Raw genomic sequence first — 21559 nt, forward strand, 5'->3', positions numbered from 1 at the left:
AATACAGATAAGATCCTGCTGTTGTGAAGTGGTGTGGAAGACACTAAAGATGCCTTATTGTCTTGCGGATTGAAACAATTTCAGGCAATGATAAATTCTATGAAGAAAGTTAAATGAAGTGTGACACAGAATGACTAGACAGGTTATGGATTTTTTTTTTTTTTTTGAGGAAGGGATTGTTGAACTGAAATTTGGATAGAAAGAGTCTTTCTTTGGGGATAGATATTACCCAAAAGCCTTTTGATTGGGGTGTTTGAGCAACAAAGAACAATAGGATGGTTTGTCAGAGAGAGAATGATGTGTTGGCGGGGGGAAGTCAGAGAAGAAATTAGATAGCATATATTATGGGGTCTGTCATAGCTTCAAGAGGTTTTCGTACTCCGTTTCAGGTGCAGGCAGAAGCCATTGGAAAATTTTGAAACAAGAGAGTAACGTGATTTGATTTCTTTTATAAGATCACATTGCCTGCTGTGTAGAAAATGGGCTATGGGCGATAACATCAGACATAGGGACACCTGTTAGAAAACTATTGCAGTGAGATGAGTGACAAGTTTGGTGATTGTTGAATGGAAGAGTGGATAGTTAGGGAGGTAATTTGTTGATGACTTCTCAGACATTTTGAAGATGCACACAGAATATGATAGAGATTGTTTTAAGTCATATGCGTGTGGGCAGTCAGTAAAAATGGATAATAGATGAGATTGCTGAGGACAATGTGGAGGAAAACTGAGGGGGAAGAAATAGACATGTTACTAACTGGTCCAGAGAATGGCTTCAGGCCAGAGACAGATGCTTTTTGCTTAAGAGACAACTGTAGGTGGCTTCTGTGCTACGCCACGAAGATGTGGGTTAGGACAAGTATCTCTTACAAGGTACAGAAAGCGCCAATAAGATTGTATGTGAGCCTTTAATGCTCACATACACAAGTACCTACATGTAGGTTTATTTTCAGACACTGAAAATCTTCAAAAGTTCATAAAAGTATTATGAAAAATATCTATTTTAAAAATCTTGACAGCAAAATTAACTTGCCTTATTTCCATTTTTTTCTTCACAATCCTTTTAGATAAAAATGATATTGTATGTATCTGACTTTTCTTTTTTGTAAACAGATTTCCTTATTTATTTGAAAGTCAGAGTTACAGAGAGGAAAGGAGAGACAGAAAGTGCAAAATTCTCTATCTACTGGGCAACTCTCCAGATGGCCAGAATGCTTTGTTGTGGGCCAGCCCAAAGCTGGGCCTCCATGTGGGTGACAGGGCCATCTTTTGCTGCTTTTCCCAGGCATTTAGCAAGGAGATGATTCAGAGGCAGAACAGCCAGGACATGAACTGGCATCTATATGGAATGCCTGTGTCACAGCTTTATAGGATATGCCACAATGCCAGCCTCTGCATCTAGCATTTAACTACTAGACTAACTAGAAGCCATATTGGACCATCAGTCCCAGAATATATGAACTCCTTCTCAGAGACCTGATTATATTCCTCTGCGTAAGTTTTAGATTCTAGGAAAGTTTTAAATTAATTTTTTTTACTTTTTATTTTAGCATGGTGTTTTTTTTTTATTACATTGTATTATGTGACACAATTTTATAGGCACTGGGAATTCCCCCACCCCTTCCCAAATCCTCCCCCCATGGTGGATTCCTCCACCTTGTTGCATTACCACAGTTCAAGTTCAGTTGAGATTCTTTCATTGCAAGCATATACCAAGCATAGAGTCCAGCATCTTATTGTCCAGATAAGTTCAACGGCTTCTTGGGGAGACCATCTCTGGTCTGAAGGTAGAGCCAGCAGAGTATCATCCTGATCCATTAAAAGCCCCAACATAACATCAGCAGTAATTTATAATGTTATGGAATTAATTGACATAGTGTTGAATAAGCAATAGGTTAAAAAAAGGGAAGTTCTTAACCACATCCTGTAACTTCTTCATTGACATTTTAACTTTGGTTTATATACAACCTGGTTCTATACACCTTAAAATGGCTATGGATTACTATTCAGCTGTCTTGTGTCTATTTTCATTATAGTATTTAGCATTTTATAGCATTGAAGCATAATTTTGCTGAACCTGGCTGTTTCTCGGCTAGACTGGCTTATAACTCTAACAAGACAAATGTCAACAGTTTACTATAAATAAAAAAATTAAGGTGCCAATAATGCCCTTTGTTGTATAATTAAAAGAAAATAATAATAGGCATGTTGAGATATTTAATAAATAACATTTGGCACAATGTTCTCTTGCTTGCAAAACTTTCCTTCTCTTTGCCTCTCTTGCTTTTTGTCTAATGAGGTTGCTAATAGTCTCTGGGGTGTTTTATGTAGTCTTGGAGTCATAAAATGGAGTAGACTTTGGACCATTTCTGGGAATGGAGCTGTTGTCATTGCATGATAGCATAGTCCAGGAATTTTTAGTGAGAATTTAATTCTTAGCTATGCATTATGTTGTGACAGACTTAGAAAATTTCTCATCTTGTTGCTTTCTAAAATATTTAAAAAACTTGATTTTTTGCCAGATTTGGAAAGATTGAGTCATTTAAGATAGTAGGTAGCACCCAACTGAAATTTATTTAGTCACTTTTATTGGGACTTTCAAAAGTATGTAGGGAAACCTTACTGTTTGGCAAAATTCTAACTAGTTAGTCTTAATGATTAAGGTAGAGTTTATGTACATCCTTTGTAGCACATGGTTGGTGTACAAAGTGACTTTAAAAAGTTCATAATAAGCAAGGTTTTAAATTTTTGAGAAATACTTCAATTTTCAGATTTTGAAAAATCTGTCCAATTTAAGTAAAGTTCAAACCTAGTTTTTTGTTTTTAAAGTGAAAATGCTTATCTCCGCTCCTGAGTCACAGAACATGTTCTGTAGACAGTCCTTTGGGGAATTTCCTGTTTTCTACAGATCAGAAACCTTGTTAACACACAGTACTTCTGCCTGCTATGAAAGTCAGTCTCAGAAATTTAATCGTACATTTAAATTTTCTTGTGTATGTACAGTTTGAACAAAAATATAGAACCACTTATTTTTTTGCACAGACTGACAAATATCGCTGTGGGTAATGAAAAAGACAATCAAGTTAACATATCGATCTCCTTTATTTATTTAGATTGGAAAATCAGATCTGGGACCGGCGCCATGGCCTAGCGGCTAAAGTCCTCGCCTTGAACGCCCCGAGATCCGATATGGGCGCTGGTTCTAATCTCGGCAGCTCTACTTCCCATCAAGCTCCCTGCTTGTGGCCTGGGAAAGCAGTTGAGGATGGCCCAAAGCTTTGGGACCCTGCACCCGCGTGGGAGACCCGGAAGAGGTTCATGGTTCCTGGCTTTGGATTGGCGCGCGCCGGCCATTGCAGCTCACTTGGGGAGTGAATCATCGGATGGAAGATCTTCCTCTCTGTCTCTCCTCCTCTCTGTATATCTGACTTTGTAATAAAAATAAATAAATCTTTAAAAAAAAAAAGAAAATCAGATCTACAGAGAGGTGGAGAGATAGAGAGGAAGATCTCCTGTATGTTGATTCACTCCTCAAGCGGCAATGGCTGCAGTTGAGCCAATCTGAAGCCAGGAGCCTGGACCCTCTTCCCATGCGGTCTCCCATGCGGGTGCAGGGTCCTTAGCTTTGGTCCATCCTGTATTACTTTCCCAGGGCACAGGCAGGGAGCTGGATGGGAAGTAGGACTGCTGGGATTAGAACCGGTGCCAAATGGGATTTTGGCACTTGTAAGGCAATGACTTTAGTCACTAGGCTACCATGCTGGGCCTTATTGCCTTTATATTTTTAGACACTGATTATGTGCAGTGTTCATTTCTGTTATTGAAAAGTAAGTATAGTTTTTAAAAATCTTCCCAAATCTAGAGATTTTTAAATAGAAAAAAATCAATTACTGGTATGCTACTAGAAAATATCTTGGAGTTTATGGAATCAAGAAACATTTTGTCATTTTGCTTAGTTTTATCAAGTTCATCTTTTCATAGACACCTTTTGGAAAGTTTTCATTCATAGCTGATGTGTTATCAAAATTTTTACCAAGAGTAGAAACATTAACATGCTCATCAATAGTTATCTCCCCCCTCGTGGGCAAGAATGAATTGGGTATGCATACTGATTAACATACTCCAGTCATTAACATGTGATTAGGTGGGTTGCATATTGAGCACCTACCAAAATATAAAAATCCAATATTTTGCTACGTCTGGTCAAGACTTTTTGCATTTCGTTTATATTTTAACAGTTCAAGGATAATCTTTTTTTTTTCCAAATTGTGTGTACAGAATGTCTTCCATGAAGTTGCATGTAACTTGTTCATTTTTGTTTTGCTCTTTCATGATGTGTTCGATCTGGTGATGTAGATTGGCAGACTATTTAGTGTGAATTTCTTAATCAACTGTATCATTGCCATTCATGTACAATTTGCAATATTCTTTCATGTTAAGGATGATCTTTTCTGGAAATCTGCCAATATTCCCATCTTTTGCTTCAGTTTTATACAATACAATATTTTAAAAATATTTTGTTTTCATTTCTTTGACGAATATACATTGTACATCTCATAGTGAATCTTCTCCTGTGATTTGACTTTTCCTATAGACTATCCATATGCAAATACTCTGGTATGACCACAGTGTAGCTGGGGTGTTTAGTATTTACAGACATGAGAAAATTCACTTTTTGATAATTATTTCAAATAATATTGAGCATTTAGAGAAAATCTAGTTTAATCTCTTCTAACATGTATACAGCAAGACTGTTCTCAACTTTGTTTTTCTTCAAATGCCACTGGAATCTGGGCTTAAAAAAATAAGCCTTTTGTGAAAATTGCTTATTGTCAATCACTGGAAGCTGATCTCAGGACATTAGTTCTTTTCTGATTAAAGCAAAACAACATAAACACGTACCAGGCTATATGCGGTTCTGATTGATGTACACATTTTTGTAGAATTGCTTCATGCAGTGTCTTCTTGCCTGACTTTTGGACTTATCATTATAGCAAAATATGATTAAAATGAAGAAATATAGACACTTTTGGAATGCTTCCAACCAACATCTTATAGAAAATAATATACGTGTTATATGAGGGTGCTTCAAGCCATTGTGGAAAATGGAATTTTATGCAAAATTTTGAAATGCAAAGATAGTTTTTCATAATATATTTTTTATGTACTTTTTGAAGACTCTCCCTTGTACATCATCAAGTAATTAACATGACTGATTTGAACTTTCCATGACTTAGAAGGAGAAATGCATCAGGAATAGGGTTGTGACGAATATGGTTTGCAGGATAGTACTTTGGGAGGAGGAAGCAAGCCTTGTGTTTGTATGCCTGGTGAGCTCCCTTCTTTCTTGAATTTGGGCATAGTAGCTCTCCATAGAGGAAACTTTAGCATAGAGAATTCTGCTTGTACCATTCAACCGGGGAGAAGAGACTGAAAGGGCTGTCTCAGATTGGTGAGTCAAACCACCTGGATCCAGCAGGAGAGTCTTGACTGTTTTTTCCACAAACACCCATGTTTCTTGAATGCTATTAATGATGTGCCTTAATTATTGTAATATACAAATTATCCCAAGATTTGGGTGTCCTCTGCAATAAAAGATTTTGCTTGTTTTCCAAGGGAAATGTAACTTTTATAAGGACAACTTTAAGCTATCATTCCTTTTGTGAATGCAGTTTTTAATAAGATAATGTATTTATTTTTTACAATATTAACCTTTGAAGTATTGTTTTGCTGTGACTACATTCCCCTCATCCCTAGGCATTATTATTTGAGGCAAATTAAGTTTAGTTCAATAGTATATCTTTGTGTAAGCCACATTCTCAAATGCAAAGTGTAAGTTACAAACATTAGCTAATAAAACTTTACAATCAGGTTGAAATTAGAAATGAATATTTATGTATTTCATTTATCTTCTTTATATTTCATTAGCACCATAGAAAATGGAAAGCATTGTTAATAAAATGATTGGAAATTATTTTGTAAACTTTTTGCTTCGTTATCATTTAGCTCTGATTTGATTCTCCTGCCAGTGTCCTATGAATACCTCAGATACCTTGTTCTCAAGTTCAACAAACTTGTGAGAGCAAATATACCCTCATGCAAGCACATATCAATTATACTAATAGAGCAAATGATGTTAACTTACTTAGAAACATGAAAAAGAAATAACACATGTGGCAAGTAGTTTTCATTTAGGATTTTTTTTCATAGGAACTGAAATATCTAGGGTTTAGCTAATTTAATCTATGATTAAGTAAATTTTTTCTCTTGAATTTGAAGTTAATATTTGGTCTCCAGTTGTATTAATTTGTTTTGCTCCTGGTATGCTTTGGTTGAAGATGTCTCACTGATTTTTGTTTCCTTACTCATTATTCTGTATGTAATTTTATTATAGTCTATTTTGCTTTCTGAAATGAATAGTAAGATTACAGCTTGCCTCTTCTTTTGGCTATTGTTCTCTGAATTACATACAAGAAAATGAAATTAACAGAGAAAAACAAAAGTTCACATCTTTTCTTTCCCTTTTCAGAAATTTTTCTAAGTTTTGAAATGTCTCCTGCATTTGGGAAGATTCACTGATTCACTGATAGGTTTTCTAATTCAAACCCCTAATTGAAATTTTTAAACTTAACTTCCTCTTACATTAGTTAACCTTTCTTGCCTTAATTCCCTTGTCTGTAAAGTTAGAATGATAATAAATACAATGAAGAAATGACCTCATAATTACATGCATTTGACAGGAAGAGATTTGAGGGGTTTTTGTAATACAGTCCTTATAACTGGGAACTTTACTGGGTAAAAGCCAATGAAGAGAAAGATTGTTGTTTATGGAATGGATTGGAGGACTCATCATATGACGTACGGAGCCATCTTCTTGCCTCTGTTTCCTAGGCCACACGTCATGAAAGGGCTTCACCGTTAGTCGTGTAGCACCTATGTAAGGAACAAGTAGATTTGACAAACCTTGGTTGGGCTTTGGTAGTTTTTAATGTTAAAATTTATGAGATGTGAAGGACAGATACCCAGAAATATTTCTTTTTATTTAAAGCATTCTAATTGCCCTTTTGTTGATTATCACAACAAAAATGCTTTTATAAGTGTGCTGTTGTGTCTCAAATGGGAATAAGACTGCAAAAGATGGAAGTGCAAACAGAGTGTCTAGGTTTGATCCTAGAAAATTTAATTACCTCTGGAGAGAGGCTCTATGGAGAAACTTGCTCTGGAAAAGCTTATTCAACATTTCCAACTCCTACAAATCCCTAACTTTACTCCCTAATGCTTTAGTAAAAAACAAAAACAAAAATAAAAAAACAAAAAAACCCCAATCATATTCTTTTTGTTCATTGTAAATGTTTTCCCTGACATTACTAGGAAGTTAGTGAAAAGGATTAATAGAGAGCCTATGTTCATCTCTGAAACCACTAATTTGCTGTGCAATCTTAGGGAAAGCACTTGATATCGCTTAACTTTAATTTTCTCATCTCAAAAATAAATGATTTGAGTTGTAACCATGAAGTCTATTACCATTTTTAAAATTTTTGATTTCAAGATTGAAATTGTTTTAACCAGTTCTAGCCTGGCTGGGTAGCATTGTTTAGGTTGAGTATTTTATAGAGAGTATTTTGAATACTAGTAAGTGTCCAGGTAAGAATAACGGCCTGAGTTGATTGGAACATGAACCAAACAGCAGCTGAACCTTGATATAATGTTGTAGTCTGCAAGGAAATTCACTATCATGCCTCTTTGCCTTAAACTTCCTCTTATTATAGTTTCATTACTCCTAGTCATAGAATAGAGTGACAGTGTTTTAACCTAGTATGTATTGAAAAGCTAACATTTGGAATGTTTTTACTAATTAGAACTATAAGTTGAAATAGATTTGAAATTCTCATGAAGGGGAATTTTGCCCACCCTGCAAAGATGGGAAGAATTCCTTTATGAGAATGGTGAATCTTTACCAGTGGAAGAGAGGCCAAAAAGTCACTAGTTAAGAATAGTCTAACTAACCACCATCACCGTTGTCACCCAGTGAGCACTTGTTATATAATAGTCATTATTTTCAGTGTTTTATGAATTCACGTAGCATTCATAACTTTATGAGGTCATTTCTTTACTGCAGTTTTTCACATTTTAACTTTACAAACAAGAGAATTCAGGCAAGAAAGCTTAACTAATGTAACCGGAAGTTAAGTTTAAAAATTTCAATTAGGGATTTGAATTAGAAAATCTTTCCAGTGAATCAGTAAATCTGTATTTTGTTGGCTATTTTATTTATTATACCTTTTTCCTGTAGGGAATTCAATTGCTAGGTGATGCTGAGTAATTTTATCTTGAAGGGCCTTTGGATTTTGTTTACTTACTGTTAAAGATTTATTCATTTGTTTTGAAGGCAGAGTTCCAGAGAGTAAAAGGGAGAGTGAGAGAAAGAGAGAGACAGAGAGACAAAGAGAGAGAGATGTTTTCCATCTGCCGGTTCACTCCCCAAATGTCTGCAAGGGCAAGAGCTGGGCTGGTTCAAAGCAAGAGCCAGGATTTCATTGGGTCTTCCATGTGGGTGCAAAGGCCCAAGCACTTGAACCATCTTCCATGACTTTCCTAGGTGCATCTGCCTTCTAGGCCCACTGGGTTGTATCAAGTGAGCCTCCATGTGTACCCACTCTTCTCTTGCTCTTCCATTTTTACCTGGCTCTCCCCTGTCCTCCATCTTGCCCCCTTCCCCTGCCCTGGCAGCCTCCCGTCCTGCCGCCATGGCAGGAGATGTGTTCCTTCTAGTTTTCTCCCCCTCCACCCTTGCTCCTGTTCCTACTCTGAATAAAGGACCTCCTAATACCTAAAAAATGTGAAATGTTGGTGATAGCTTAGCTTGCTATGCCACAGTGGCAGCCCCAGGACCTTTGAATGTTGATGTTCTGATTTTGTATGTGAGGACAATAGTGTTATTTAATTAATGGCTTTTCAGTATGCTTCTCCTGACAGTTTGCAGATGTTAATTTTTGCTGTATTCACTTGTTTAATGTTTACTTCTATTATTCAATATCACAATGAGGCCACTTAAAAATTTTTTTTTGGCTGTGACTCTATTTCTGTGAATCAAATTCACATTTTAAAATTAATGAAGATATTTGTGATTATGACACAAGCAAATACTTGTAACAGATTTATTTTCCAACACGTCCATGAATCGTTTTTATTATTAAGCAGATGATCACTGTAATAAGTGACCTAATTTTTATTCAAACATTGATGTATGTAAACCAAATTTTTCTGTCTCATTTTTAATAAAAGTTAACTTTTTACTTGTCCGTTATAGCAAGTGATCTTTTCTTTAAAAAAAAGATTTATTTATTTTTATTGGAAAGTCAGATTTACAGAGAGAAGGAAGAGAGAGAGAGAAAGATCTTCTGTCTACTGGCTCACTCCCCATGTGGCCACAATGGCTGGAGCTAAATCAATCTAAACCCACGAGTCGAGATTCGTTCAGGTCTCCTACGCAGGTGCGGGGTTCCAAGGCTTTGGACGATCCTCAACTGTTCTTGCAGGCCACAAACAAGGAGCAGGAAGGGAAGAGGAACAGTCGAGATATGAACTAGCACCCATCTGGAATCCTGGTGCATGTAAGGCGAGGACTTTAGCCACTAGGCTACCATATGGAGCCCAGCAAGTTATCTTTTCTTCTAACAATTCATTTTATTTATTTGAAAGGCAGGGTGAAAAAGAGAGTAAGTGAGTGAGAGAGAGAGAGAGATGTTTTCTCTCTGCTTGTCCATCTCACATAGCTGCAGTGGTTGGGTGCTGGGACTGACTACATGGGTACAAGTGCCAATCATTCTCCATTGCTTTCTCAGGTGCATTAACAGGAGCAGGATTGGACATGGAACAGCTGGAATATAAACCAGTGCCCATATGGATGCTGGTGCTACAGGAAATGGCTTAACCTGTGATGCCACAGTGCAGGCCCACTTATTTAGTCAGAATTAGTCTGTTGATCATTAAAACCAAATTCAGCATTTTCATTTATGAAGTCTTCTTAAGCCAGTGTACTTTCGTTAAAAATTGTATTAGAGATAAGCACACCTTTTTCCTTTGAGAAAGAACATGTGAGTATTAATAATTTAGTTGGCTTTTAGTATACTAAAAAGGTTAGATTTTCTTAGCAAGAATTTATTTGGCATCTACAATAGGTAAATTTTTCTGTCAGTTAATAACAAAGACAGTCTAGGAGGTCTCTTTTATATCATAGGTGATATAGTTTTTATTCATAAAAAGCAAAAGGGAGAATTTAGAAACCTCAGCTCTGATATAGACATGTAAAACTTAGTCAATATTTATATACACACGAAACTTACATAATATGGCAAGAACACTGAACTGAAACTTAAAATATATAAACTCAGGGGATACTAAGTGGGAGGATGTTTCCTACTTTAGCATTTGGGTTTTTTTTTTTTTTTTGGCTGAAGTTTGCTATAGGTTGGGTGCCGTTAGAAATCAGTAATAAAATTTTACTGTATTATATTAAGGAGAACAGACTAGCAGGAAGATAAAGATGTAATTGGAAAAGCTATAACTAAAATAGAAAACTAACTGACCAACCAAACTGATAGAAAACTGACCACATACTAGACAGTTGGAAGGAATGTTTTTCATTATCTTGCACATGGATACAGGGAAATGTACAAAAGAGTAGTATTCTGTCTCTATAATTAAATTGGGCCCTGGCTGGGATGTTGATTGAGGTTATGGAGAATCCATTTCCCACTCATTTCTCTCAACTGACATGACTTCCATTTTCATATGGGTTTCCTCCCCATTATATATGCAAGACTCCATTCTTGACCTATGCTCCCTGAGTTTCGATTCCGGACATCCTAGCTGACATTCGCAACCCCAGCCTATTGCTCTCTTCTGTTTGCAGAATGGTTGCCAATCTGCATTCTTTGTCTAGGTGTGGTTGGCAACTCAGCTGAATCAGAACAGTAGGGTACCGTGTCTGTTCCTGGACAAGAGTGGAAATGATCTATATGCAGATAGGATAACTGGTCATTGATAGTGTTCCTAGAAAAAGATAGTTAGAATTACTGAGGGGCTGCAGTAGGAGCCAGCTTTTAATCGAATTTGTTATGGATAAGAATTGGTAATGAAGAGTGTAGTGTTGTTTAGTATTTATTATCCCACGATGATGAATGAGTATTACTAAATACATCACAGGTGGTACCAGTTGTTATCTTGACTGTATAGTTCAGAATTGGAAACTGAAACAAAGGACAATTGGACAAAGGACCTTTGAAGTTAATAATAAATGTAGCTATCATTTTCTGAGTGCATGTGTACTAGGCCTTGTACTACAGGCTTTGTACATGATTCATTTACACAGTAACTATTTAAGGACATAATTAAAACTCTGTCTTATAAAAAAGCAGTGTATACTTCCTATTTACATGGCTATGGGCAAGTCTTGCTGACTCATTACAGAATAGAATGCAGTGACATTGCACAATGCGATTTCCTGGGCTAGGTTGGAAATAGTGATCCAGCTTTCATGTGACTGTCTTGGACCCCTTAACCACCATGTATGAAGTCCAGCTACTCAGAAACTAATACACTGGGGAGATGAGGCCATATGGAAAGATTACAGAAATAGAGGAAGATGTCCAGGAAACCGTATCTATTCCAGCCCAGAGCTCTTGAAGTGTTCCCAGGCCAGACACCACATCTGTGAGTAAAGAAGCCTTTGAGATGACTCCAACCATTGCCACGACTTAACTACAGTCTTATGAGAGATCTTGAGGCAGAACCACCCAACACAGATGGTCCCAAATTCCTGGCCCACAGAAATTAAGTGTAGCAAAGGATTATTGTTGTTTAAGCACTTTCTTTTGACATGTTATACAACAATAGATGAATAATATGTTATATAACAATAGATAAATATGTTATACAACAATAGATAAATAATATGAGCTACTTCTTGGAATTTTATGGGTTAAAGTTAATAGCAAAGCTTGATTTTAGCCTTAAATATGGTTACATCTCTCTGGAAATGTAAAAATTAACTATCTAGCAACTAACTAACTAAATTTAGAAGTTAGGCAGGATTGGAATTACAATGTCATCTGTTGAGCATGACTTTTTTTTTTTTTTTAAGCAATCCCTTGGAATAAGTAAAGCATTGGATTTGGTGTCAGAAAACCTGGGCTTAGATTTTAGCTTTTCCAGTTCTGCCTGTGACATATGAGGGGAACTACTTACCAGAATATTGTTTTCCATCTTGCTGGAAATGAAAGTGCAGAACTTGATATTTCATTGTTGGCAACATTTTTAGGACAATAGTTAGGGATAGAGTATAGATCTGGGGAAAGACTGTTAGTTTAACCCTTTCTTTAGGATATTTGAACAACTGATACTGTAGAGAAGTAGACAGATATTTTATGTGTCTTTTGAGGACAAACAAAAGACAATGTGTTCTTCTAAGTGTTCATGTGTGCTGCTCTCACAAGATACCATACACCATATAATTTATAGAAGTAAAATTATTTTCTCATTTTTCTGGAAGACGAGAATCCTAAAATTAAGGATCCTACATGTTCAGTGTCAGGTGACTGCAGCATCCTCTGGGGAGGACCAATGTATATAAAACACACACACACACACACATACACACACCCACACATATACATATACACACATGTAATCATATATATAAACACATATATATACAAATACATGTAATTTTAGTGTCTGATACTGTGTTGTACAATGTTTCACTAATAGTTTATTTGTTCTAAATATTTTCTTAATTCTGTTATTGTTAGAACGAATTTTTTATTTTTCTTGACTTATTTGGAAATTGTTTCAATTTAACATTTTGTAGTATGTTCTGGAAGTATATGAAGCATAAGAAATGACACAACCCATTAAAACTTAAAATTTAGTTTAAGTATTGCTAATACCTTAAAAACTCTGCTGATGGATAATTTATTCTAGTATATTATTAAATACTGAATTGTGGTATTATTAAGTACTTCAATGTACAGTTCATGTGGGTAGCAGGATAGTAAGGCCCAATGTAAACAGGAAGTGCTTCAAGGATAAAATGAAATTTTATTTTAACTCTAAAAAGAAGGCTGGGTTCATACAGAGGATAAGGCATTGTGACACAATGAGTATAGCTGTTGCTCAGAATGCCAAGTCTGGACTGGAATGCCTGTATTTGAGTCCCACCTCCATTTTCCAAGAAACTTCTTACTAATGTGCATGTTGAGAAGCAGCAGGAGGTGGCTCAAGTACTTAGTCCCTGCCATTCATGGAGAGACTTTGATGGATTCATGGACTCTTGGAAGCCAAGTGCTGTATACTCTGGGTGGCCATTTCCTTCACATGGTCACCTTACCATGTGGAAGTGGTTCCTGGCTCTCTCCCATCAGGGGGCATTCTGTCAGACTCTCTGTCTCGCTTAATAAGTAAAACTCCTTACTTAAACTAAAAAAGGAAAAAAAAATGATGCTATTGACTTCATATCATCTGTAACCTGTTGTAAATATATATGTGTATATATATATATATGCCTTTCATAAAAGACCAACATTTATTAAGTTTTAGAAAGTTAAAAAATGAAGGCCAGAAATGGTAGATTTCACTCCTTTGCATTTTCCTAAACATGTTATGACTCAGTGATTTAAGCAATTCATGGCTTTATTTCCTGTCTTTATTGTTACCCCAGCATTACATGGCCAGTAGCTCTGGATGGCTCTCTTTGGGAAATGGCAACTTTTCAGCCTCTTGCTGTTTGCTCAGTAGTTATGAGCCACTTTGTACACATTATGGGGCTTGAGGCTAGGGTAGGCCATTGTTGCAATAAAGAACCTGTGGTTATTGTCTGTGGTCTACAGTGATAGTGACCACATTCCCAAGAAGGAAAACCAAGGGACATAGTGAAAGAGTAACAGTGAGTGAATAAAAAGAAAAGAAGCACATGAAATAACCTGAAGTTATTAGGCCAGAGAAACTCTACTAGCATCTTTTAATTTCTATTTTTGAGTGATGGGAAATCATCCTTACTTTGCTTATGGTGAATCATTGATAGGTAACTGTTCCATACACTACTTACTGTTGTGATTGGGCATTTAAACCCTTAGGTTGAGTCAGGGTTTTCTTTCTGGGATATGAAATGAGAATAATTGCTTTTGAAAAAGAAGTAACTGAAGCATGATTGATCAAATGATGATTATTGATTCCTAAAAGCCTCAGTCAAAATGGCTTTTGCACACCTATCTCCAAGCTTTCATTTGAATAAAATGGAGAATAAATTGGCTATTCCAAGGAGCTATGTAATAACATGATTGGCATCTAAAAGGACTTCTGTGAATTACTCTACAGAATTATTGTTAACATTAACTTAGATAATAATGGAAGGGACATGTAGGAGCAAAGTGAAAGGAGTTCTCTTCCTTGCTCTGCCTCCTTTAGGTTTTCCTTTTTAGTAGGTTTGAGCTGTTTTGTTCTTGGTGTTATTCTAAAAATGACACTGTGGAAAAGTTATATTTTGTTCACAATAAGTTAATAGCTTTATTTTAGCTATAATACACAATCACATAATCTACCCATTTAATGTATACAATCCAACGATTTTTGTTATTGCATTCAACAGTTTGTGACTCCTATCTATGCTATTTTACTTCACAATTCCTCCAGTCCAGAGGGAAACCTCCTTGACCCCATTCCTAGGCCTTCTCCTTCCTACGGAATGCTGACTACCCACATTCTGTAAACCACCACCTCTGCACTGAGGGCTCAGTAAGGTACCCAACTGCTGGACAAAAGTAATTTCACTGTATGCTCCCCAAAATCCTGAAAATAAGTCTCATTCTGCCTTATGGATAACAATAATATCTGAATACCTAGCATTTATGGAGTTTAAATAGCACCTCATTCAATGTATTTGGAACCTTACTCGACTCTCTTTTGCTTTTCTTTTCCCATTCTACTAGTAATGAACTGTAATTTTTATTTCATGCATCGCTCTCTAGATTTTGAAGTTTGCCGGGCTTCTTTTTAAAGAGAGATACAGAAGCAATGAAGAAGTTTAAGTTTCTGCTGAAAATCATAAAGTCTCATGTAAACAAACAAACAAAAAAAGGCAGGGGCCAAATATCAGTTACTGCTGGACACTTGGTCCCAATTCAGAGTGATTTAGAAAAAAAAAGTGTTTTGATTCTTACAAACTTTAAAGTGTTTGCTTTTCCTTCTCAGCTGATGGCTCTAACCATGGTACCAGCTAGCTAATTTCTCTGTCTTGTGAATTACTGTTCAAATGTTCTAGTAGTAAACTTGTATGTTTGTTAAAAGAAAGTTTTAAGTGCTGCATGAAACCTGTTTTGCTTTATGCTACAGTATCAGTGATGAGGACAAGTACCAGAAAGGGGCTGCTGTAATTCTGGCAAGGTGTAAAGCTGGAAAAAATAATTCTCTCCCCAAACCCAACAAGCAAAAAATATCTACAGTGGTTCACTTTATGATTCTCATTTAGGTATTTTGCACATTTTCTGTTGAACACTGAATGTTAGATGCTAAGGCTAAATCCTCTGCTATTTTAATATCAAAGCAAAAGAATTTAATGTTTATGTATGTAAATGTACATACATAAGTAAACTATGAGTTTTGCCTACAAAAGCACTCACTGAAAAACTGTGCTAATTAAGATGCTGATATTCATTACATCTAGACTGTTTTAACTGAAGTCAAAGTGTCCGATTTTGAACCGCTCAGTCTGCTTCTAAAAAAAACCTGAACAGTCTGAATTTGCAGTTTCAGTTTAGCTCCTTTGATAACTGCTTTATTAATGTTGAGTGTTGCATAATCAGACTTAGATTTGTGTCTTGCCAAGCTATTCTGTTTTATTTAGATTATTTTTCCTATTGAGTATCATCTACTGTCTTTCTGAGTTTAGAATATTTTCCATTGGTTTGCAAATCAAACTGTGTTCTAATGGTTTTGTTTTATTTTTTTCCCCCTAGGAGTCAGAGAATAATAAGTTATGTTCCCTATATTCCCTCCGAAATACCTCTACCTCACCACATAAGCCTGACGAAGGGAGTCGGGACCGCGAGATAATGACCAGTGTTACTTTTGGAACTCCCGAGCGCCGCAAAGGGAGCCTTGCTGATGTGGTGGACACACTGAAACAGAAGAAGCTCGAGGAAATGACTCGGACTGAACAAGAGGGTATGTGTGCACTTAACTGTTGGGCCTTTTTTCTTCTGAAGATTTCAACTCTTAAAAAGAAGTAAGGGCAACTTCAAGGGCCAGAGGAGTGCGTAATTGGGACTAGCAAAGCCAAAGTTACTCAGTAGTTACCATGGTGATGGCAGATTGTGATCCATTAAGAGTGTTAAGCAGATAGCTGTGTTTTCCTAAAACTTTGTGTTTCTTTATTTGGTTCTTATCATAACAAGTCAAGGTTTTAAACAGCCAGTATGTTTCACCCTGGAAAAAAGCAGTAAGGGAATTTTCCTCAGTGTGACTTTGTCGTTTATTATCCCTTATTTCCTTTTGGCAGACAGTGAGTATACCACCTGTTTAAAAAGTAAATAAAAAGTTTTTCTATATTTTTAAACAGAAGAAAGTATTTGTAATTTCCCCCTCTTTGTTTTAGTAAACATTATACATTTATAAGAATTCCATGCTTTTACCTGCATGTATTGAAGAATGGGAAGTTGAAGGGCTTCACATGTTCTTAAGGCTGAATGGTCAAGGGTGGAAATTTGACATGCGATTTCTGCTGTAGCTTATACCTTCACCTCTGCTCTGCACAGGATCCTGCTCAGGTTCACCTGGGTCCTAAGAGTAGATAATAGAAGATTCTCGAATAAATCAAGTTTAAGTGATTACATACTTCATATATGCTTTTATCTTTATGTATAGAGTTTAAGCCTTAAACTAGACAAGTGATGGCTCTGGATTTATTCTTCACATTGGAAGTTTTAAATTTGAAATTCTAAATGGGAAGTTTTAAATCTGGGGAATTGGGATTTAATATGACAGAACCCTTTTCTGTAGCTTAATTTCATTTACTTAAAGGCTCAGAAGTTGTAAGATTCAAATTAATGTTTTATGGACAGCTTTCCAAATAGTATTGCATGCTGCCCAGTCTTACTAATCAGGTTATGTGATGTAACTCTAAATAGTTTTGATGATTCAGGATTATGGTGTAGTAGACTAGGAATCGGAACATTTACATAATAATTATGAAGCCTGGGTAAGTTTTTCAGTTTTTGTGAACCACAAAATTTAAAATTTGACAAGGAACTAATACCTTATATGGCAATTCAAACATTCTGAGAACTAACTGTAACAATGGGATATAGACTATATACATTTGAGGTGTAATGATGATTATCATATTCTAAATGTCAGTTATTTCTGCTATGCTTTAAAGTAATGTTGCCCCTAGAGATCACTGCAATAATTAGGACTCTTTGACTTTATGGCTGTTTTCTCTGTAATTATAAAAACTTCAGAGTTCTTGTGTCTATGTGATATATACAATGTGTCTCTTTTGGATGTGTGTGATTATTTACCCCCTCCTTCAATATTTGGGGGAGTGAGGCTCTTGTTGTTTGTGTCGCTTTGAATAATTCCAATTTGCCTCTTCTATGCATATGTAGATTGCAAAATTAGATGATCAGAACATTCAGGACTGTTCTTGAAATACTGAAAAAATATTTTGGGCAAATTTCAGTGAGATTCAGGGGAAAAGCCATGAGATTTAGCATGTAAACTTCATGCTAACCCTTTTGCCTTTTCAGATGCTTTATTGTTCGTAATTCTTGGTTATGTTCTGGGTAACTGAGGTTACAGAATCAGCAATCTGAATAAGTGTGATTGCTAGATTATTTTGTGATTCAACAAAAAGATTGTTTTACTTTATGTTGTTTTCAAAATGCTTTGGAGAAAATACTCTAGTCCCTAGGTTTTAGGTATCAGAAATACAAAAATTTTAAGCATGTATTATTGTGCATAATCTATTAAGTGCAAATATGAAGAGAAAGAAGCATGCTCCTCTGATTTACTGATTCTTCAAATCTGAGAGCAATAGTAAACATGAAATCTGACAGAAACAAAACTCAAAAGATTTTGACAAACTGAAAATGGAGCTTAAAGCCAATGTATCAAGATAAAATTTAATAAAACTATTGTTTGATCCACCAGAACTCCTAGCTGTACAAGTAATTATTGAAGGGAATTCAAGCAACAGGCATATGAACAAAAGGTGTTAGAAAGCATAATGTGCTCAGCATGCTAACTATTGCGAAAAACTTGTCAATGGTATTGAGCCAGCATTGCTGCACATATAATATGTAGTACAAGATGGGGTAGTCCATTTCCCACTGAGCTCCTTGTTTTGTTATTTGAGGTGTTGTGTTGAGTTCTGAATTACCACATTTTTAAAAGGACTTAAAACCATTAAGTACCCTTAAAGAACTGTTGGCATATTCATAAATGCACGATTAATGTAATAAGAGAAATGGTTGAAGGAGTTAGTAAAATTAAGCCTGGAGAAAAGAAAATCAAGGATGACATAATGGTGTCTTCAAAGATTAAAGTAACATAAAAGAGGTATTTTGGGTTTTTCTGACTCCGTGTGAGTAAAGTGGTTATCAGTGATAGGAAGTTATGAGGAACTAAGTTATGGTTGATAATAGAACAAACTATATAGTTATCCATATGGACTAATCTTTGGAAGACAGTAAATTGAAAGACCACAAATTTTTATTAACAATATTCTTGTTTATTATTTTATGTTTCATAACGTGATTTTTTATAACTGTAATCAGGAACTATGTAAAATTTCAACTATTTTCTGTGTGTTTTTCTTCTGTGCAAGAAGGAAACTCAGTGATTATGGCCATATTAAAACCCAGGGATTCTTAGCTTCTTACTCTCTCGTGAATCCTTTTTTTATAGTTCAATGAAGCCCATAGATCTTTAAAATTAATTTAGTACACAAAATAAAATAAATAAAATTATACAAAAATCCAGAATTATATTAACATTTTAAGAATTGGAAGCCTAAAAAAAATGTGGAGACCTGTGTTGTTGCACAGTGAGTAAGAGTTGCCACATGTGAAGACAGTATACCGTGTAGGCATCAGTTCAAATCCCAGCTGCTCCAATTCTGTTATAGCTTCCTGTTAATGCACTAGGAAGCAGCAGAAGATAGTGCAAATGCTTGGTTCCCTACCATCTATGTATAAGACTTAAAAGATGTCCCTGATTCCAAGATGTGGCCTGGCTCAGCCCTTTCTGTTGTGGCCACTTGAGGAATGAACAAATAAATGGAAGAGCTCTCTTGCTCCAACAATCCTTTCTGTAATTCTGACTTTCAAAAATAAACATTAAAAATGTTTTAAAAATATGTAATGTGGTAGAATTTTGCTATTTCAATAACATTTAAAACAAATTCTAATCGAACACCTAACATGTCAGAATTTTTAAGACAAGATTTATTTATTTGAAAAGCAGAGTGACAAAAGAGAGCAAGAGACAGAGAGATCTTCCAGCTCACCTCCTGCTAAATCCTAGGATGGGCTGATTTGAAAACAGGGTCCAGGAAATCCCTCTAGATCTCCTGTATTGGTGACCAGGAACCAAAAACTTGGATCATTATATGTTGCCTTCACAGGTGATTGAAACTGGATTGAAAATGGAGTATACAGGGTTTCAGACTCATTTTTATATAAGATGTGGGCACCCAAAGTAGTGTCCTAACTTGTTCTACCAAAGTGCCCACCCCTCAATACCAGAATTTGGAAGAGATAGATCTGTATGTGATACTTTATGATGTCTACAAAGAATATAATTATATAAAAATATCCGTTGTGATACTGTTGGTGGCAATGCCACAGACACAGCAGAATACTCCATGATTTGTTGCTTGAGTCTATAGTTTGCAGAACTGTAAATTTTAAAAGAAAAAAAAATTTCTCATCTACATTCATGGATTCCCTGAGTCTATCTATGACTCTTTGTCCACAGACTTCAAGATAATAACACATAGTTTAGATGTATGGAACACTTAAAGTGAATAAAACAATCTTTAAATAATTCTCAGAGAGGTAAGCCATCTATAAAATGACTGCACTGTTTAATATATTTAAGAACTAGAGCAACAAAGTAGAGAGATCACCTCTGTCTAGGAAGCTGTGAAAAGGTTCTGCGGGTCAGTGGGTTCTAAGCAGCTTTGGAAAATAAAAGATTCATTTAGACTGAAGAGGTAGGGGAGAGACATTGCTGTTAGCAGACACAGGTAGAGAACCTTCAACAACTGAGATTTTAACTTCATGGAATATTTGTGGGGAATATAAATGAAACTTAGTATTCAGTTCTTAGGAACCTCTCAGTTTTTGGCTGAGAGGTTCGAATTTTATTCTGAAGGTGATAGAGGACCCATTGACTATTTTTTTTAAGAGAAATGAGGTGATGGATTAGTGCTTTCCTTCAGAAAAGTTATCCTGGCAGCACTATGGAGGATGGATGGGAGCAAGGAGAGACATTAAGGAAATTGTTTCAGACTAGAGATAATGAGAGCCTTAACTAAAGCAACAGAAATTAGAAAAAAGAGGGGTGCATGTGGAAAAGATATTAGGATAGAAGATTGTTAGTTTAATATTTAACTGTGGAGACAAAGAGAGAGGAAAAGTTCAAAGGTAACTAAGAATTTTTAAACATTGAAAGAACAGGGTGGTGGTAAAGCAAGTAATAAGAAAGGAAATGGAGGAGTCTGTTTTAGAGATGGAATCAATCAGGTGTTTTGTTACTTATTCTAAGTTTGATAACCTGAGTTTGAGTTCCAATTTTAGTGATCTGCAGTAAGAAAACGTAACAATATAACAGAACACATAATTACAAAGATGTCACTAAAATGTTTAGGCTAGATAATTTCAAGTATAAGGAGATTTTGGTATTTGCCTGTCTTTAACTCTTTGAAGTTCTGGATTCATCTCATTTAGGACAGGTTATCTCATGGGACGTAGGAAAACATGCAGATGCATTGGTTACATGCTAAAATTTATTAGATTTACAGTTTGTGGAGCAACCTTGTGATTAGCTAATGAATAAGCCTGTGTAATTGACATAATAAATGGTGGTTTTTCTTGAGTCATTTCTGTTTTGAATGTTTTGATTTTTTTAAAAAATCAGGCTTAATATCTTTATTATGGTCCATTTAAAAGCAGTGTGCCTATGTGATAAAACAGTAAGTCTCCGGTTTATGCTTTGAACAACCAAACAATAAAAAAATAAAGCTGCAGGCAGCTGCTTTGGTCAGTCTAGTCATTTTTCAGTTTTTGCTCTGCCATGTTTGTAAGAAGTGCCTCCACCCCTTTCCCCCGAAGTGATTTGAGTATTTGTTAGATGGCAGAAAACACTGATGAGCAAAGATGTCATACCTAAATGGTCTTCTGAAAGTGATGTTGATGGGATGACAATATCTTTTGTACATTTAACTTTAATTTAGTCATAGATGAAAGACAGATAGATGCAAATGTAAATTGAATGATTGA

At 35.7% G+C, this 21559-nt stretch overlaps 1 protein-coding gene across 23 annotated transcripts in view; it reads left to right on the top strand.

The window, feature by feature from the left end:
- SOX6 (SRY-box transcription factor 6) overlaps positions 1–21559 on the top strand; it is a 595708-nt gene that overhangs the window by 245022 nt on the left and 329127 nt on the right. For all 23 annotated transcript variants that reach the window (XM_058663306.1, XM_058663317.1, XM_058663314.1 and 20 more), the window contains one exon: positions 16013–16220. In XM_058663306.1, the coding sequence (XP_058519289.1) occupies positions 16013–16220 (208 nt within the window). The remainder of the gene's footprint in view (positions 1–16012; positions 16221–21559) is intronic.

Source organism: Ochotona princeps, chromosome 4 (assembly GCF_030435755.1).
Source record: "Ochotona princeps isolate mOchPri1 chromosome 4, mOchPri1.hap1, whole genome shotgun sequence".
NCBI lineage: Eukaryota > Metazoa > Chordata > Mammalia > Lagomorpha > Ochotonidae > Ochotona > Ochotona princeps.